The sequence below is a fragment of the Ovis canadensis genome, chromosome 4 (genome assembly GCF_042477335.2).
Source record: "Ovis canadensis isolate MfBH-ARS-UI-01 breed Bighorn chromosome 4, ARS-UI_OviCan_v2, whole genome shotgun sequence".
Lineage (NCBI taxonomy): Eukaryota > Metazoa > Chordata > Mammalia > Artiodactyla > Bovidae > Ovis > Ovis canadensis.
The window spans coordinates 129,713,944-129,731,518 of record NC_091248.1 but is presented as its reverse complement, the minus strand read 5'-3'; the positions used below and the strand labels follow the sequence as shown (position 1 = coordinate 129,731,518).

The 17,575-nt window shown below is 39.2% G+C and overlaps 1 protein-coding gene across 15 annotated transcripts in view; it reads left to right on the top strand.

Moving 5' to 3' along the window:
• Nucleotides 1–17,575, top strand: part of KMT2C (lysine methyltransferase 2C) — a 256,929-nt gene that overhangs the window by 144,196 nt on the left and 95,158 nt on the right. For 12 of the 15 annotated variants that reach the window (XR_011256794.1, XM_069588770.1, XM_069588768.1 and 9 more), the window contains 5 exons: nucleotides 11,148–11,317; nucleotides 11,767–11,918; nucleotides 12,660–12,773; nucleotides 13,690–13,767; nucleotides 15,382–16,079. Coding sequence is in view for 14 of the 15 variants with exons in the window: in XM_069588770.1 (XP_069444871.1) it covers nucleotides 11,148–11,317; nucleotides 11,767–11,918; nucleotides 12,660–12,773; nucleotides 13,690–13,767; nucleotides 15,382–16,079 (1,212 nt within the window). In the remaining variant the exon portion in view is untranslated. The remainder of the gene's footprint in view (nucleotides 1–11,147; nucleotides 11,318–11,766; nucleotides 11,919–12,659; nucleotides 12,774–13,689; nucleotides 13,768–15,381; nucleotides 16,080–17,575) is intronic. The other 3 variants (XM_069588764.1, XM_069588777.1, XM_069588775.1) reach the window with 2 other exon arrangements.

Here is a 17,575-nt window from a genome sequence, read left to right as displayed (position 1 = left end):
TTTTTTTATATATATATAGAGCAGACAAATCAGATACCTATTCAAATCTGTATATTTCATTCAACTTACAAAAAATTTAATTGATGTATAATTGATATACACTAAAGGGCACACACATAAAGTCTGTAATTTAATTAGATGCATGTACACTCATGAAACCATCATCATCTTCAAGATAATGAACAAATTTACAACCCCTAAAAGTTCCCAGGTGCCCTTGGGAGTTCCTCCGTTCTCACTGTTCACTACACCGCTCCCTCTGATTTTCCAGACAGTATGTTTCTCTCACCATAGATTAGTTTGCATTTTCTAGAATTTTATGTAAGTGGTGTCATATAATATATACCCTTTTCTTTTTTTGGAGGGTGGGCATTTTTTAAAACCCAACATAATTATTTTGAAGTTCACCCATAATGTTGAACCTATCAGTAGTGATTCCTTTTTATTGCTGAATAGTAGAAGTACCAGAATTTGTTCATTGAGTCACCTAGTGGTGAACATTTGGGTTCTCTACAGTTTTAGGCCGTTTTCAAAAGTGCCGCTATGAACCTACCATCTAACATATATCTATATGGTACTTCATGGCTAAGGAATTGTTTCTGAATGATTCACCTTTAATCTTCGAAATCCTCTGAAGTAGGTGGTATTCCTGTATGCAGATACTAAAATAGGTATATTTTTTAAATCTATTAATTTAAAATCCAGAAATAAAGCAGAGTATATTTGGTTAGACTGACTTTTAGGTGATTTTACTGTGATTTCACATGTATATATATTTGTGTGTATTTATGTATAAACTTGTATTAAATATTTGGAATCATTGTATATGCATTTGTATATTGTTCCTCCCCCATAGTAGTTTTAATAAGTGCTTATTCATTTAGATCTCTGTTGTTTTTAGATGTAAAGTTTTTTTCAGGTTTTGAGAGTTAGGATCCGCAGACATTTTCCCACTTCTTTTCCGTTACTTATGACACCAGTCTTTCTGCCTGGTAGGATGCCTCTAATAAGGGATATTTTCAGCCATTTATGTTTTTTTCTAGGTAGTCTTTCAGCCAGTGATTCTCCCCAGTTCCATCTCTTCTGCTGCCTTTGCATCTTTGTGACCTTGAGGCGTTGTGTCCTGAGTTTCGCTGAGCTTCCTGAGGAATTTACAGAGGCTCTGCTCTCTGAATCTCTAAATGCTATAGGCTAGCTGAGAGCTCTACCCACTGGGCAGTTAGTATAGTACTAGATAACAACAAATTGAGATTTATTTGTTCATGGAAGCCAAAATATTCACATTCTTAAAGTGAAAGTAGAAGATGAGAATAATTCAGGTTTGCCTTTAATTCCCAACTAGCTGAATAAAACTGCATTTTCTGTTAGGAATATGTTTACAAACATTATTTACTTTGACTTTTCTTTGAATGTTCTCTAGGATGAGTCAGTCATAAAAATAGTTAATTTGCTTCCTTTGAAATCGATAGGGTAAACTAATAAATTTAGAACTGATGAGGGACTAGCAATTAAGTGAATTGCCTGAGTTACTAATTTGCAGAGGTAGAAGAGAGACTAAAATTCACGTTTCCTGTATTACATTTTAGTGCTTTATCCAATATATTATGCTCCCTGTGCTACCATGCTCACTTGAGCAACAGAGTAGTGCTTCTCTTCCCGGGCATGAAGGGGGGCGGCTTGTGGGCTCGGCTCGTGGGATCTCAGTTCTCCTGTGAGGGATTGAACCCATGCCAACCACATAGGGAGCACAGTCTTAACCCCTGGACCGCCAGGGGAGTGCCAAAGAATATTAGTCTGATCTTCATCTATGTTAGGGTTTGGACCCTAGAGAACTAAAGACTCTCTAGACCCACTGGGCATCTCTACATACCCCCTCAGGCTGAAGTGTTTTTTTTTAAAATTATTATTGTAGTCTTAATTTCACAGAGCAGACATGAAGCTAGGCATAAAGTTCTTTGATATATGGTAATTACACTGGCTTAACTTAGAAAATAAATATTAATTTAATCTAAAATAATTTTGCTTTTTAAACTGCATTGCCAAGATGTGGTTTAATAGAATGGCATTCTTTGTCTTTCATAATGTTCATACAGAGAATGCCTTTTGTATAATAAGTATTTGTATAAAAGTAGTTTGATAAAGCCAGGACTGGGTTTACTGGTTCAGAGTAATCAGACCTCAAAAGTGCCAACCAGCAATTCCTTGCACGGCAGATGTAATGAATAAAGTGATACTCAAGAACTTAAGAAACCTCTTAGTTCACAAGTGCACTGTAATGGCACAGTTGAAATCTGTAGTAAACGGGGGTATTAATTCAATTGTTTCTAAAACGCAGGCGTTTCTCTTTATAAATTACCGTGTGCTGTGTGCAGTTCCTATTGTCAAGTGATGTGTGAAGAATCCCCTGGCTCCGCGGGTGCTGCTCCCTGCTGCCCGAGCAGCTTCCCTGTGCGGTCCACAGCCTCATTCTTAACTGTGCAAAATCTTGCATCTTTCACACGTCTTAGAGAGCACTTGGGACTAACGTAACAAAAAATACAAATGCTAAGTGCAGTTGAACGTGCAAGTGTTAGTCGCTCAGTCGTGTCCGAGTCTTCGTGGCCCCATGCACTATGCAGCCCCCCAGGCTCCTCTGTCCAGGGGTTCCCCAGGCAAGAATACCGGAGTGGGCATCTATTCCCTGCTCCAGGGAACCTTCCCGACCCAGGGATCGAACCCACGTCTCTTGCACTGTAGGCGAATTCTTTACGTCTGAGCCACCAGGGAAGCAGTTACATTTTATATTAACTTTTTTAGAAAATTGTATGATTGATTATCTTGCGGGACCCTCGTTCCCGACCAGGGATTGAACCCCAACCACTTGACCACCAGGGAATTCCCTGTATTTTTTAGAGTTAGCAATTCCATGAAAAATGTCAGGATTTCACGAAACATGTAGATCGCAAAGAATACACCTGCGGTCTCCCTGCGCCCTCGCACTCTAGTCCCAGGAACACAGAAACGCGCTTCTGTGACTTCTGCCCTCGATTTTGCGCTCGGGGTCTTGGTGTCCGCATCCTTCCGGCTGGATGGGCGTGGCCTTCAGGAGCTGGGGCGGGGGCCTTGTGGGGGCGGGGCCTTGTGGGGGCGGGGCCTTGTGGGGGCGGGGCCTTGTGGGGGCGGGGCCTTGTGGGGGCGGGGCCTTGTGGGGGCGGGGCGGAGATAAGAGGTGATCGTTGGAAGCCGAGGCCTCGCAGGTTTCCTGGAGGAGGCGCTTTCGCGCGGGGCTCGCAGGCCTCGAGGTGGCGCCAGCCTGGGGCTGCTTCCCGGAGCTGCCTGCGGGGACGCGGTGCTGGACGGTGGTGCGGTAGGTGTCGGTGGTCCCTCCTCGGAGAGTCTTGGAAAGGGTGGCGATCCTGCCGGTAGGTTCACGGGGATGGGGCCTGGGTGGGGCGGTGGGAGGAAGCCCCGGGGGGCCGCGCCCCGCTCCACCCCGTGGGAGCGCCTGCACCTGGTCCTAGGGTGTGGGGCGTAACAGGGCGGGGCAGAGCCCGCGGGTAACCGCTCTCAGGTGTGGTCGCCTGGGCGACCCCGGGGGGGGAGGAGGCTCGGGCGCCTGCAGCCCGGGAGCAGTTGCTTCCTGGCTGTGGGCCGGGGCGCTTCCGCGGGTTGTCCCATGGTTTGGTTCGGTTCCGGGTTGAAGAAAGCAAGCTGCGTCGGATGCGTTTGTATGTTTATGTTTGTATTTTTACCGTTAATCTCCGCCACCGCTCTTCTTTTTACTTTTCTGAAATAGGAAGTTGAATTCGTGATCGCTTCCTTCGCTTTCCTAAGGAAGAGATATTTCAGACTATAAATTTACCTTTGATTATAGCTTTGGCTGCACTCAAATTTTTTGTACTGTTAACTTTAGGCACATTTATTTTTTCAGGTTGTACTTAAACATTAGATTTTGCTTTGTGCTAAATCAGTTTCGCTACGGTAGCTTTATGACGTATATTTGGATGCCTTCCAATGGTGACGTTTTAAACTTGTAGTATTTGTGTTTATTAATTAGATGAAGCTCTTTCCCCCTGTTTTTGGCTGTTTGATTCAACAGCATATTCAGATGTAGTTACAATTGACCACTATCAATTTCTCCTTGCATTTTGCTCTTTTTTTTTTCTTCAAAAAACTATTTTCTGCTGGATTAAGCAGGTATGTCAGGTTAATGATAATCTGCTTTTCTATCAGTGTGAAACTGTACTCTGTATTCTGTGTATGCCCTCTTTTTGGGAGGAGGGAACCGGATATTTTGCTTTGCTTGACAATATGGTCGTGCAGGGTTTTAGTTTACAAGTCGAATATGATCTTTTCACATCGTTATATTGGACCCTTCTGTGTCATTTTAAGTGTACCTTTTGAAGGGTTTAATAGTCAAGCACTTAGATTAATGGATGTAATTGAAATGCTTGGCAGTTTTAAGACAAGTGTTCTTTTAGCTTTCTGTTTTTCAGTTATTTTTATTCCATGCAATGATTGCAATTCAGAATTGTATTTTACTAATATTAAGTTATAAATGAAACTATAACATTTTCTGCTCCTGTTTCCCATTGAAAATGAAGAAATCAGAAGTTTTCTCTCTGCCTTCTGTCTTAAGTTAACCTAGACTGTAGATCACCTCACTTTTTCTTTGGCGAGGGGGTGGGTGGAATCTTCTCTCTAGTTTCCAAAGTCATCTCACCACTAGTCTTTTGGAGACATGGTTATGCACCTCTATTTTTAAAAAATCTTAAATTTTCTGGACTCTTAGAAATCTGAAAGAGACTATTGCCTTCCACCTATGACACGAGTTTCATCTGGCAGAGTTTTGCATTACAACTTTTTTCTTTTTATTCTGGAAACTTTTTTTCTTTCTGTGTTGACCGTTGTCATTCTCCTTTTAGGTCCAGTAAGTGTTGATTAAATACACCTTCTTTCTTTTTTAAAAACATATTTACCTTCTTTACGTTCTCTTTAATAACCTTTAGCAAAGCATTTAGGTAATTTTGTTTTCTGTTTTAAATCATTATTTTCTTTGTCGTGGTTTTCATTATCTTGGAAAATGTGTCCAGAATTCCGAGTTTGTTTCTGGAGGCTGTTCTCTGGCTTCCCTTTGTGCTGCCCTCTTACTGATTTGTTTTCTATAATTGCTGCTGGTTTTCACGTGGCAGAATTACTTATACTCATATTCTCGAGTAGATAGTGCAGTGTGTTTTCTTCTGTTCTGTGTAGGTATTATAAAGTGATTTAAAAGATTAGGCAGTGGAGTCAAATCTCAGGTTTTTCACTTAGTAAATACAAGATCTCTGGCAATTTATTTGACTTCCGTAAGCCAAGTTTCATTCTGTAGCTAAAGTCCTTCCCTCAAAGGGGTGTTGGATTTAGTGAAATGATTGTAAAGTGCTCAGCATATTGCTTGACATAAGTGCTCAATTATCCTGGAGTTTTTCATAGGAATACTTATCCTCTGAGCAGTTTGAAGAGTGATACCCTTTCTCTACTGGTGAATTCTTTCATATCTATTTATAGTCTTGAGTCAAATTCAGACACTGGTGGAGGCTGGAGGTACAGGGGCAGCTAGGTGTGCCTTCCTGGGAGTGTCAGTCTAGTGTGCTGTTTGAACTGAGGTAGGGATGCTCCTTTCAGGATCTTGTATACCAATCATCGTCCCGCAGCTTGCTTTTCTGTTTCTCTCTTGAGAATGCCAGTGTGTTGGTATATGATGCATTTTAAAAGGCTTTATTTGGGAGTAATTTCAAACCTTTAAAAGCAAGAAAAATAAAAATAATGCCCATTGCTATTTACCTGGATTCTTTAGTTGTTGGAATTTCAGTAGGATCATCGTGGCCTTTCTCCTTTCTACCTCTTCCCTGCCCACTCCACTCTGTGTATTAATTTTTTTTTCCCCTGAACCATGTGAAGGGTGAGTTTCACACACCATGTTCCCTTTACCCTTAAGTACGTAAATGTGTATTTCTTAATAATGAGGATATTCTTACATAATCACTGCACTATTACCACTCCGCACATTTACATCAGTCTAGTCTACCCTTCATATTTCAACTTGTCACTTGATTTAGTGTCCCACACAGCATTTGCCTCTTCCCTGTAGGTTCCAGGATCTAGTCTAGGGTCAAGTGTTCCATTTAGTTGTCATGTTTCTTGAGACTCCTTTAATCTGGAAAGTTCTTAAACCCTCCTCTGTCTGTTTGATATTGACAGTGTTGAATAATAGAGTTTTTCCTCACATGCCTGGATTATTTGTTTGTTTTAATCACAAATGGAACTTTGCTCCTTTTGTCTTTGACGTCGTTCTTGGCCAGAAGATTGAGCAGGTCTGTGCCCTTGGCAGGCCCTCCCCTGGACGCGCCTGGAGCGTCCCTCTCCCTCATAGGCGATGTGAGCTCTGAGCATCTGGTCAGGCTGCTGTCAGCTTTCTCCACTGGTTTTCCCCTCTTGTATCTAAAAAAGTGTTATGTGAGGAGACACTTGACCTTGCAGATATCTTATTGCTTATTACTCCTCAAAATTTTCTCCAAGATGATAGGAGATAGTTTTAACCTGTTTTTTGTAAAATATGCTTTTCTAAGTAAATGTTTACCTGTCAACCTCTGCATTCTTTTGTAATCCAGAATCCGCCCTTCTTTCACATGTTAAAATGATTTATATATTCTCAGTACTGACTCATGAATTCTTGTTGTCAATAATTTATTACTGTACCTGATTTGTGCTCAGATTGTTCCATTTTTGCCTTTGGTGGTCTTTTCAAGCTGGCTCCTGTGTTTTTGTTAGATGTCCTCCCATTTATTTGAGCACTTCATTATATTTGGGCATAGCAAGATATTCCAAAGTCCTCTTATGCCTTCCCTGCCCTGGACTCGGTAGTCCTCCTTTCTGTAAATAGGCCACGCTCCTTTAGTAGAGGTGCGCTGCTGGGCCTGCGCACTGCTCTGTGGCGTGTGCTGCTGTGTCCTCTCAGCAAGCGAGGCAGGAACTGCATGCCTGCACACACACGTGTGTGCATGTGTACAAGTACACACGCAAGTATGTGTGTCCTCAAATATGGACATCATTTATAAGTGACGAATTTATACCAGTACCCCCATTCTGATCCCTCCCGCCAAGTTCCTTGCCTTCCCTCATGCTTACATATCTGTTCTTGCATAGTGTCTAGTGAGAATCCTTGTGCTTTGCCTGTTATTCTTGAAGTGTTTTTAATTTCTCATTCTTGGCTTTTTAGTTTAAAAGTACATAGGATATTAACATTGTTTCAGAAACTTTTGGTTTGTCCTTCCTGTGTGTTTTTTTTAATGATAAGCAAACATGTTTCCCTTTTCTACCCTGAAGGCAGCATATTATTATATGTGCTCTTTGGCATGTTACTTTTTTTACTTATTATCTGGAATTCATTTCAGTTTATAGAAATCTTCCTCATTCCCTTTTTTTTTTTTTTTTTTAATTTGAAACAGTTTTTCAACCTGTGTTCTGTGCTTCAATATTTAGGTCGTTTCTGGTATTTTACATTAGAATGATTCTGTAGTCAGTAACTTTGTGCATATGGGTTTTTGAATTGTCGGGAGCAAATCTCTAGAATAAATTACTAGAAGTGGGTTTGTTGGCTGGGGTGGGAGGATAATTGCATATGTAATTTTGTTTGGTATTGTCAAATTCCCTTTCATGGGACTTGCGTCAGTTCCTGCTGCTGCCACTCACGCGTGAGAGAAGTTCTTTTCTACATTCTTGTCAATAGGGTGTCCTATTTGGCTTTTTGATTTTTTGCCTGTCTTATGAGTGAAAAATGTTACCTCAGTGTAGTTTAATTTTCATTTCTCTCGAGTGAAGTTGGCCATATTTTCTTATGCTTAAGGGTCATTTTCACCCCCTTTTATGAGTAGTCTTGTGTTTTGCGTGTTACTCTTGAAGATTTTGACCCCTACCCCGCCCCAGTTAAGAGTTCCTAATATAGTTGGGATATAAGGCCTTTATCTGTTGTATGATGCAAGTATTTTTTTCCAGTTTGCCTTTTGACTTCGCCTGTGGGGTGGGTTTTTTTTTGCCATGTAAAAGTTTATTTTTGTGTAGTCAGATTTATCAGTCTTCTATTGCTTTTGGAGTTTTTAGTTAAAATTAAAGACTTTGCCTATGCTGAGGTTATATGAGAGTTCATATGTTTTTCTAGTTTCTGCATTATTTTTTTATGTACGACTCTCTAATCCAGTTTTTGTAGTATCCCGCCAGGTTTTCTGTCCATGGGATTTTTCTGGGCAAGAATACTGGGAGTGGGTTGCCATTTCCTCCTCTGGAGGATCTTCCAGACCCAAGGATGGAACCCACATCTCCTGCTTTGGCAGACAGATTCTTTACCCCTGAGCCACCTGGGAAGCATGTGAACTCTAGGCTCCATGAAGAATCTTACTGGAATTTTTATCAGGGTTACTTTAAATGTAATGTTGATAGTGACATCTTGATGTTAAGACATCCTAAGAACACAGTATATCTTGGCATTTGTTCAAGTCTGGTTTAAAGTCTTCTAGGAATGCTTTCTAATTTTCCTTGTATAGGTTTTAGACATTTCTTTGTTGTTGTTCAGTGGCTCAGTCGTGTCTTACTGTTTGTGACGCCATGGCCTGCAGCACACCAGGCTTCCCTGTCCTTCACCATCTCCTGTAACTTGCTTAAACTCATGTCCATTGAGTTGGTGATGCCATCCAGCCATCTCATCCTCTGTCATCTCCTCCTCCTGCCCTCAATCTTTCCCAGCATCAGGGTCTTTTCCAGTGAGTTCGCTTCGCCTCAGGTAGCCAGAGTATTGGAGCTTCAGCATCAGTCCTTCCAGTGAATATTCAGAATTGATTTCCTTTAGGATTTAGGTCCAACTCTCCCATCCATGCATGACCACTGGAAAAACCATAGCCTTGGCTAGATGGACCTCTGCTGGCACAGTAATGTCTCTGCGTTTTAATATGCTGTCTAGGTTGGTCATAGCTTTTCTTCCAAGGAGTAAGCATCTTTTAATTTCATGGCTGCAGTCACCATCTGCAGTGATCTTGGAGCCCAAGAAAATAGTCTCTCACTGTTTCCATTGTTTCCCCATCTATTTGCCATGAAGTAATGCAACCGGGTGCCACGGTCTTCCTTTTTGAATGTTGAATTTTAAGCCAGCTTTTTCACTCCTCTTTCTCCTTCATCAAGAGGCTCTTAGTTGCTCTTCGCTTTCTGTCATGAGGGTGGTGTCATCTGCATATGTGAGGTTATTGATACTTCTCCCAGCAGTCTTGATTGCAGCTTGTGCTTCCTCCAGCCTGATGTACTCTGCATATAAGTTAAATAAGCAGGGTAACAGTATATAGCCTTGACGCACTCCTTTCCCGATTTGGAACCAGTCCATTGTTCTGTGACCGGTTCTAACTGTTGCTTCCTGACCCATATGCAGGTTTCTCAGGAAGCAGGTCAGGTGGTCTGTTATTCCCATCTCTTGAAGAATGTTCCACAGTTTGTTGCGATCCACACAGTCAAAGGCTTTAGCGTAGTCAATAAAGCAGATGTTTTTCTGGAATTCTGCAGTGATCAAACAGACCTTGGCAATTTAATCGCTGGTTCCTCTGCCTTTTCTAAATCCAGCTTGAACCATCTGAGAGTTCTCTTAAGTTTCTTCTTAAACATTTTCTCTGTTTTGTTGATGTTATAAATTGGACTTTGCCATTCATTATGTCTCTTAACTGGTTATTGTTTGTGCTTGTGAATTTTATTGCTTATTTTAATCTTGCTATTTTGTTAAATTCTTTTATTACATTTAAAATAGATTCTCTAGGATTTCACGTATGCTGTCATCTACAAGTACTGTTGGTTCTTCTCTTCCTTCTTTTGCCTCTGTTTTCATTTGTTTCACTGTTTACATTGATTCGGAACTATGTTAAATGGTGGAGATAGTAGGCCTCCTTGCTTCCTTTCTGACCTTAGTGGGAATGTCTCTAGGATTCCCCAGTTAGAAATAAAATGCTGGCTTTTGAGTTGAAATTTGTGTGTATCTCACATTAAGGAAATACCCACGCTTTTTTATTGTCTGCATAGTTTTCTTTTTTTTTTAAATTAGGAATGGATTTTCATTTTTTTGCAAAGGCCTTTTCAGCATCTAGTGAAATAATTTTATCTTCTCAGACCTAATAATATGTTAAATTTTATTATCAGGTTTTTTTCTAATATTTAACCATCTTTGCATTTTTTTAAAACTCCGTTTGGCATGGTTTTATTATTTTCTTAATTTGCTATTGGAGTTTTCTAACATTTTAGGGTTTTGGCATCAATGTGTATGAGCACATCCATTGTATAACCTGTATACAGACTTTAGCAGATCTGTGGTTCATGCTAGTTTCTCTTTTTTAGTGAACATCTCTTTTATATCAAAAGATAACAGCAGCTCAGAAAGTAAGTTCCTTTTTATTGGTGATTTAGATTGCAAAGTTGGGGTTGAGTAGTGAGCATCCCACAGTTTATGAACCTTGTGCCCTGGATGTTAAGGCCACTTTGCTCACAGGCCCAGAAGGAGGTGTCACAGGCCTCTGCCAGGCCTGCCATCAGTAGTTCTTTGCTAAGGATGGTGCCACTCTCTGTTCTGAAAATACGAGCAGTCGTATTGGATTTTCATGTTGAGTGATTATTTCCATAATTTCAGACACCTGATCATCTGGAGTGGCTCATCATTGTTTCCTTAGTGCGAATTCTTCTTTTTAGTTTCTGAGCTACACATGAACCAGTGGAATTCCCTAGCAGGGCCATTTTGCTTTCACAGTAGGGAGTTGAGCAGGACTTACTCAACACAAGCTGCTTCCTGATTCTGGATCGTGTTTCTTTTTTTGAAGTTTGGATTGCCATGTTTTTGGTTTTCTTCCTCCCCCGTTTATGTTTTCTTGGATGTCTCTATCTCCTACTTACACTTTCCAGGAAGTTTTAGTATAAATTGAATGATATCAGATATTCAAAACAAGCAGCTTTTTCAAAAACATATACCCTAAATTTAGTGTCATAAAAATTAAAGTTTAATATATGATCTACAAATGTTTCATTGGTTTTTTTAAAAAGATGTACACCAGAACTGCAGTACACACGCAGAACAAACTGTTTTTGTTTTCATTTTTCCTGGTGTTTAGAATTGCAGAATCTGTGTAGAGTGTGGCACACGCTCTAGTTCTCAGTGGCACCACAATTGCCTGGTGTGTGACAGTTGTTACCAGCAGCAGGAGAACTTGTGTCCTTTCTGTGGGAAGTGCTACCATCCAGAATTGCAGAAAGACATGCTTCATTGTAATATGTGCAAAAGGTAAGAAGATAGTTACTCTGCTGCAGTATTTGTGTGTTCTTCTGTTCACGTAGTCATCTGCTCTGCCGTATGTTTTGAAATCCAAGCTTTTGTCATTCCAGTAATCCTTTTAGTACTGATTGCTGTTGTAGATGGAATTAAATATGTTTTATATGAGTCTGAAAGACATGATGATGTAAGTGGGCAAAAAAATAAGACCAGAAGCAAGCATTGGGAGGAGGAAAATAAAGAGAAAATAGTAAATGTGGTTTTTTTTTAAAGTCAACACCTTTGGTGACATCCAAAAATGACAGCTCCTCTTCTAGAACCTTCGATTGCTAACCCCTCTAACCTCTCTTCTGTCACCTGAGCCCTTGCTATATCCAGTTTCTCAGTCATTATCTCTTTTCCTTAAATATTAATTAAACTTTAAATTAGAGCATTTTATTTAAATATATTTATCATTGCAGATGGGTTCACTTAGAATGTGACAAACCAGCAGATCATGAACCAGACCCTCAGCTCCGAGAAGAGTACATCTGTCTGTATTGCAAACACGTGGCGGCTGAGATGGACCCCTTGCAGCCAGGTGAAGAGGTGGAGATGGCTGAGCTCCCTGCAGGTACCTGTGAGACATTTTGTTTTCTATGACAATGTGCCAGGCAGCCACCAGCGTATCACCTCAGTAACAGTGAGGGACTCCAGTTTCTGTACAGGTGTTCCTGGTTATCTCTGAATCTCATGGCTCACATCTAATCTAGCTTTTTTACAACTATTCACCTTAGATTTTAATTACAAGACTAGTGTACTCTCCTGTACACTACACTTACACTGGGCCAGTAAGTGGAAGTTCCTTATTGTTTGGCTGTATGACCTAATTTGTACTTCATGCTCTAGTTTTATTTTACTCCAAACAGATTTCATGTGGTTTTACTAGTTACCATTGATTATAAATGTAGTAACAAGACACTTAGATTGTAAAGGGAACAGACTTGCTAATCAGATTGGTTTCCATTTTCATCATCATGAGTGGCAGCGTCTATAAAAGTTCTAATTCATCATCTGCAAGGGGTTTAGAAGTAGACATATCTTGATTACTAACATTTTCTTTCTAGTATTCCATCAGTATACAGTTGTGTGATGTCCTTTTAAAATAGTAAAATGTGAGTTAAGCTTTTTAATGTGTTATATTTTCCATATTGGAAAAAATAAGATTATGTATTTGGTTCAAAGTAGAAAAATCTGAAGAATTCGTGGCATTTTTAGTGATAATTTACTCCCATTAGAACAAGGGAATGATTGTTGCCTTAGCAAAAACAGAAAAGCTCATTCTAAGGTAAAGGATGAATAATTTTTTGTTAAGATTATAACAATGAAATGGAAGTTGAAGGCCCTGAAGACCACATGGTATTTCTGGAGCAAGCAGTTAATAAAGATGTTGCTGGTCAGGAGCCCACACCTGGAGTTGCTCCAGACGGTAAGGATGTTTTTGGTGATGGATATATAGTCTGTTCTCTGAAGAAAATGTGTGTATAGAATGAATATGTGAACGTATACTGAAACTTTCGTACCCTAAATAAAATTGTGCCAAGACATCCTCATGTATTAAATTATTCAGAGAGGTGCCTTTTTAAGTAAAATAAACGTCATTAAATTTTTATAATTTATTAGTTAATCAGGGAAAGGGCATGTATATATTATAGTTAGCTGTAACCTAGACTTAAATATATGCCTTGTTTAGGGATCAAGTGATTCTCATTAAGAAGCAATTTCTTTAGTTACATGATTACTAACTAGAGCTGTTGCTGATTGTGAGATGTTGCATGCTGAGATAATGAAAGATTCATTGTTTCAGATTGTCTAAGCAGTCCTTTTGAGGATTATTTCAGTTATTTCAAGGATATTTCAGTTATGGTTTTTGCAATATTGGTAATAGCTATTATTGTACCTGAGGATCTGGAATTAATGAGAGATTGGGTTGGGGAAAAACCACTTATTAAATTTCATCTTGGTCTCCCCTCAAAGTCCGTGGGGTTGTATGTGATACTGTATGTTATATAGGTTGAGTTTATACATAAAAACTTCTTGAGATTTTTTGAGGTTAAATTTATATTTAACAATTCTCATTGAAAATTATACTTCATAAAAAGGGAAAGTGAAGAAAAATAAGACAAAACTATAATAGTCTTATAATATGCAACCAGATTCCTTGTTTCATCTTCATATCCTTCTTCAAATGAATAGTAGTAGCAAGATGTTTTATGCTTAAATTTGAAATTGGTATTTGTCAGTAGGATAAATATCTTACTGAAAATAGTGTTGAGAAAGCAGCGTTAGAGAAGTACAGACATTTTGACTCCTTTCTGGAGATCCCACAAATGTGTTATTCACAGCAGTTCACATCCATCCCGGAGAGCAGCAGAGGAGTAATCCACCAGAAAGTTGTGACATGCGTGGACTTCTCGTTTCTGGTAAGCAGCCCATTCATGTTGTCCGAGCTGATTCACATCGTTACACCTGTATGGTCACTGTGCAGATTTAAGTCGTTGTCTTCTCCGTTCATTTCTCCAAACTAGAGAACTGCTCAGCACCAGAGAATTGATTGCTGCTGCAGTATTCACATTCTGGCAGTTAAATCTGTGGTTCAGTGACCCTTTTCTTGTGAACAGTTGGAAGTGAATTTCTAAAGCAGAAATAGGGCATGTTTATGCTCTTGACCCTTCCTGCCTAGCTCAAAGGAGAAAGAGCATGCTCATGTTCCGTGTGTCTCCCTTCACTGGTGAGACTTGAGGTACTTGGCCTCCTGGTAGCACGTGGTTCAGGCATTCCGGATAGCACTAAGATCAGTTTGTTTCACTGGAGTCATTCAGATGGTGGGACTTTTGGTTTTAAACCTATAAATGTTTACTTCATTTATGTGTATTTTCTGTTTTAAAATTTTTTATCACTTTTAAAATATTTTTGAAGCACTTTTGTGTTTAAAAATTTCAGTATAATCAGATCTGTTCTTTGCTGTTTTCTTTTCAGCTGTAGTCTTTTAATAAAGCAGGAATGAGAAGTGAGGTTTCATCACTAAAATTTCAGACATGAAAAATTTCAATCTCCATGGTAAATGGTGAACAAGGAAATTAGTATCCTTATTAACGTGCCTTAGAAATTAACCTTGGTGGCTTTGGAAAGAAGTGCTGTTTTTCGTCAGTGCTCTCACTTAATAGAGCCACTTGGGGCTCATGTCAGTTGAACCTCTGACCTTACTCTTAAGTATACTGGGTTAAAGTTTTAACACACTTAGTACCCTGATTTAAAATTTACCGATCAGTAACTTTAGATACTTCTGATGTCTAGTTTTGTTCATTGATTTGTTAAGATAAGTCTCTTTGGTTATATAGATGATGAGGAAGAACAAGAATTATATCCCCCACCCCTCCCTTGCCAAAAAAAAAATGTTGATTATGTTAGCAAGTATAGCTAAGCAAAGTCTTTTCTGTCTGTGGTCATTACTCATTTCGGTCTACAGAAGCTTTGCTAGATCTTGTGTCTGCTTACTGCAAATCCTTTTTAGACTAATCCTTGCTCTTCAAACTTGGACATATTGTGTAATATCACTGAGCCTCATTTTCCTAGCTATAAAATGAATGTAATTTTACCTACAAAATTCTAAATCCTTTTGTAAGTGCTCAAACTGTAAAACATTATATATGTATAATTGGTATATTGGAAATTAATTCTGTTTTAATATTCCTACCAGAAATTACCTTGAACTCTGGGGATCCTGTTAAGGCAGTGTTTTTGTAGGTTTTCTGGTTTGATCTGTGACTTATTCTAATCCATAAACCCTGGTGTGTATTGACATTAAACTTAATAATTGCCTTTCTTGATGAATACCATCTGATTTAAGGCGTGATTTTAACCAAAAGTAATGTTTTGGAAGCCCTCCCTACCCCATCTTTTTTCCCATCCAAGCCTGTTACTTTTAAACCATAGAGCTACAGACATTTAAGGCATTGATGTTTTATACCTACTCATAGTTAGGAATTTTAAAATTCATATGTACATTAACATAATAGATATTCCAAATTTTCTAGAATCATCCCAAGATAAAATGGATCCTGAATCGGAAAATCAGATTTCTCGTGAAGTTGCTGGTGAAGCAGTGGAGATGTGTCCGAAAGTGGCATGTACCTTTGACAGGCCAAGTGAGGACAGCATGGAAGTGACCCAGCGCGCTGACGCCCTCCCTCCGCAGCTGGTTGTGCTGCAGGAGGAGGTGCAGTCAGTGGAGGAGCCGAATGTGGTGGCGTCGCCGGAAGAGTCTCGGCCTCCCGAAGTCACCATTGAGTCTGTCATTCTCCCACTGGAAACCTTAGTGTCCCCAGATGGGGAAAGCACTTCTTTATGTTCTACAGAACATTTGGCTGTAGAAAGGGAACAGAGAGAAAACCCTGAGCCTTCTGCATTTATGGACTTGGAAGCAGCTCCTGCAGTTGAGAGTCAAGTGAAAGATGGCTTATGCCAAGAGGGCAGATCTGTGAAACTATCCTCTGAGACCGAGTCATCGTCTTCCTCAGCAGCGGACACAAGCAAGGCTCACGTGTCTTCCTCTCCAGCACTTTCTTCCGACTTGCCTTCCCATGACATGCTGCACAGTTACCCTTCCACTCCCAACGCCTCTGTTGCAAACATCCTGCCAACCACGTACATCTCAGTCACCCCCAAAATTGGCATGGGCAAACCAGCTATTACCAAAAGGAAGTTTTCTCCTGGTAGACCTCGGTCCAGACAGGTATGGTGATTTTAATGATTCTGACAAAAAAAAGATGCTGGAGCAATTCTATAAAGTAAAACGGTGTGTGTGTAGCTTTGGTTTCGAGGGCAATTTTCTTCTGTCTTTAGGTGGAACTCAGATGTAATGTTGAGGTATATGCTTTGGCTACTTTAAAAAAATACTATTAATGAAGACTAATTTATTGAGCTTTAAGTGATCTTTTTGGAATTTAAATGCAACCTATTAGAAACCACTAAAAATGTTTTTGGTTCTATGCTGTAGGGACGATAGAGCTTTAAAAAAGTAAAGTTTTGGATATAGTGTAACATTTTTCCCCTCAGATGTATTTGTTTTATGGTTTCATACACAAAGAATTGAGGATTATACTGTTGATCTTCAGGAAGTGAAGAGAGTTCCACGATTATTCTGTAAAGTTTTGTGGGCTCTATCCTTTATGGGTGCATTTCAGATATTTTTCAGTGAGACTTGAGTGAAACTGCAAGGCAAAGTGAAGATGCTGTCGCTAAGAATCGTGTGTTCTACAAAATTCCTACTTTCTGAAGTATTTTTAGAAAATAGCAAGATACTAAACAGTGCAAAGTGTTCAGTCACAGTAGTAGTTTGGAGTTTTAAGTCTCATGATTTAGATTGCTTTTAGTGATTTAAAGTTTAACTTTTTATAGGGATAATATCTGGTCATCTAATTTTTGTAATGATAAAGAAAAGTAGAAAGGTTAAATCGAATTTTACTTTAATGTGAAATTAGTCTCCTCTATTTAAAATTCATATATATTTTATTTTCAAAAGGCAGCAGTTTATACCAGAGGCAAAGGAGTTGCCACATGAAATTTACATATTTCTCTATGGCAAAGACATACACAGTAAATGCAAACACTCTCTACATGCCTTTCTCTAAGTATTTTACTTGGTACTTATTTTCTCTTCAACCAAGATTTTTCTTTTCAAACTAGTTCTCTTCCTCCTTAGTTAGTTTTTAGTTTATTTTCCTTTCCTTTTTTGAATAGCATATACTAATTGTGTAGTTCTGGCTCTGAAAAGACTTTTGCAATGAAAATTTGAATCTCTAATTTTCTTTCAGAAATTTACACCCTTTAAGGATTTTACATTATAAATATTCCTATTAAATTTTACTGATAACTCTTCTTAGAGTCTTCTGCTCCAACTGAGAAAACATTATGATTATTTTTCTGTTGACTTACGTTCCAAAATGGTACGGGTATGTGTATGAGAGAGCAAGTACGTGTATTTTTTTCTTCCTGGTTCATCCCAGTTTATATGAGCCATGTCTTCATATTTGTTACTGCTTCTGCTATGTTCTATTTCAGTTCTGGTCATATTCTCCTTTCTAGTTAGCTGCACCGTCTCATCACCGCCTCACAAGTTGCTGCTGATCTCAAGCAGCTTGTCGGCTGTGTTTTAGTTGTATAGGAAACGGGCTTCACTTGATGATTCAAGGCTTATTGATACACTGATGTTTTGATGTTGAACAAGGT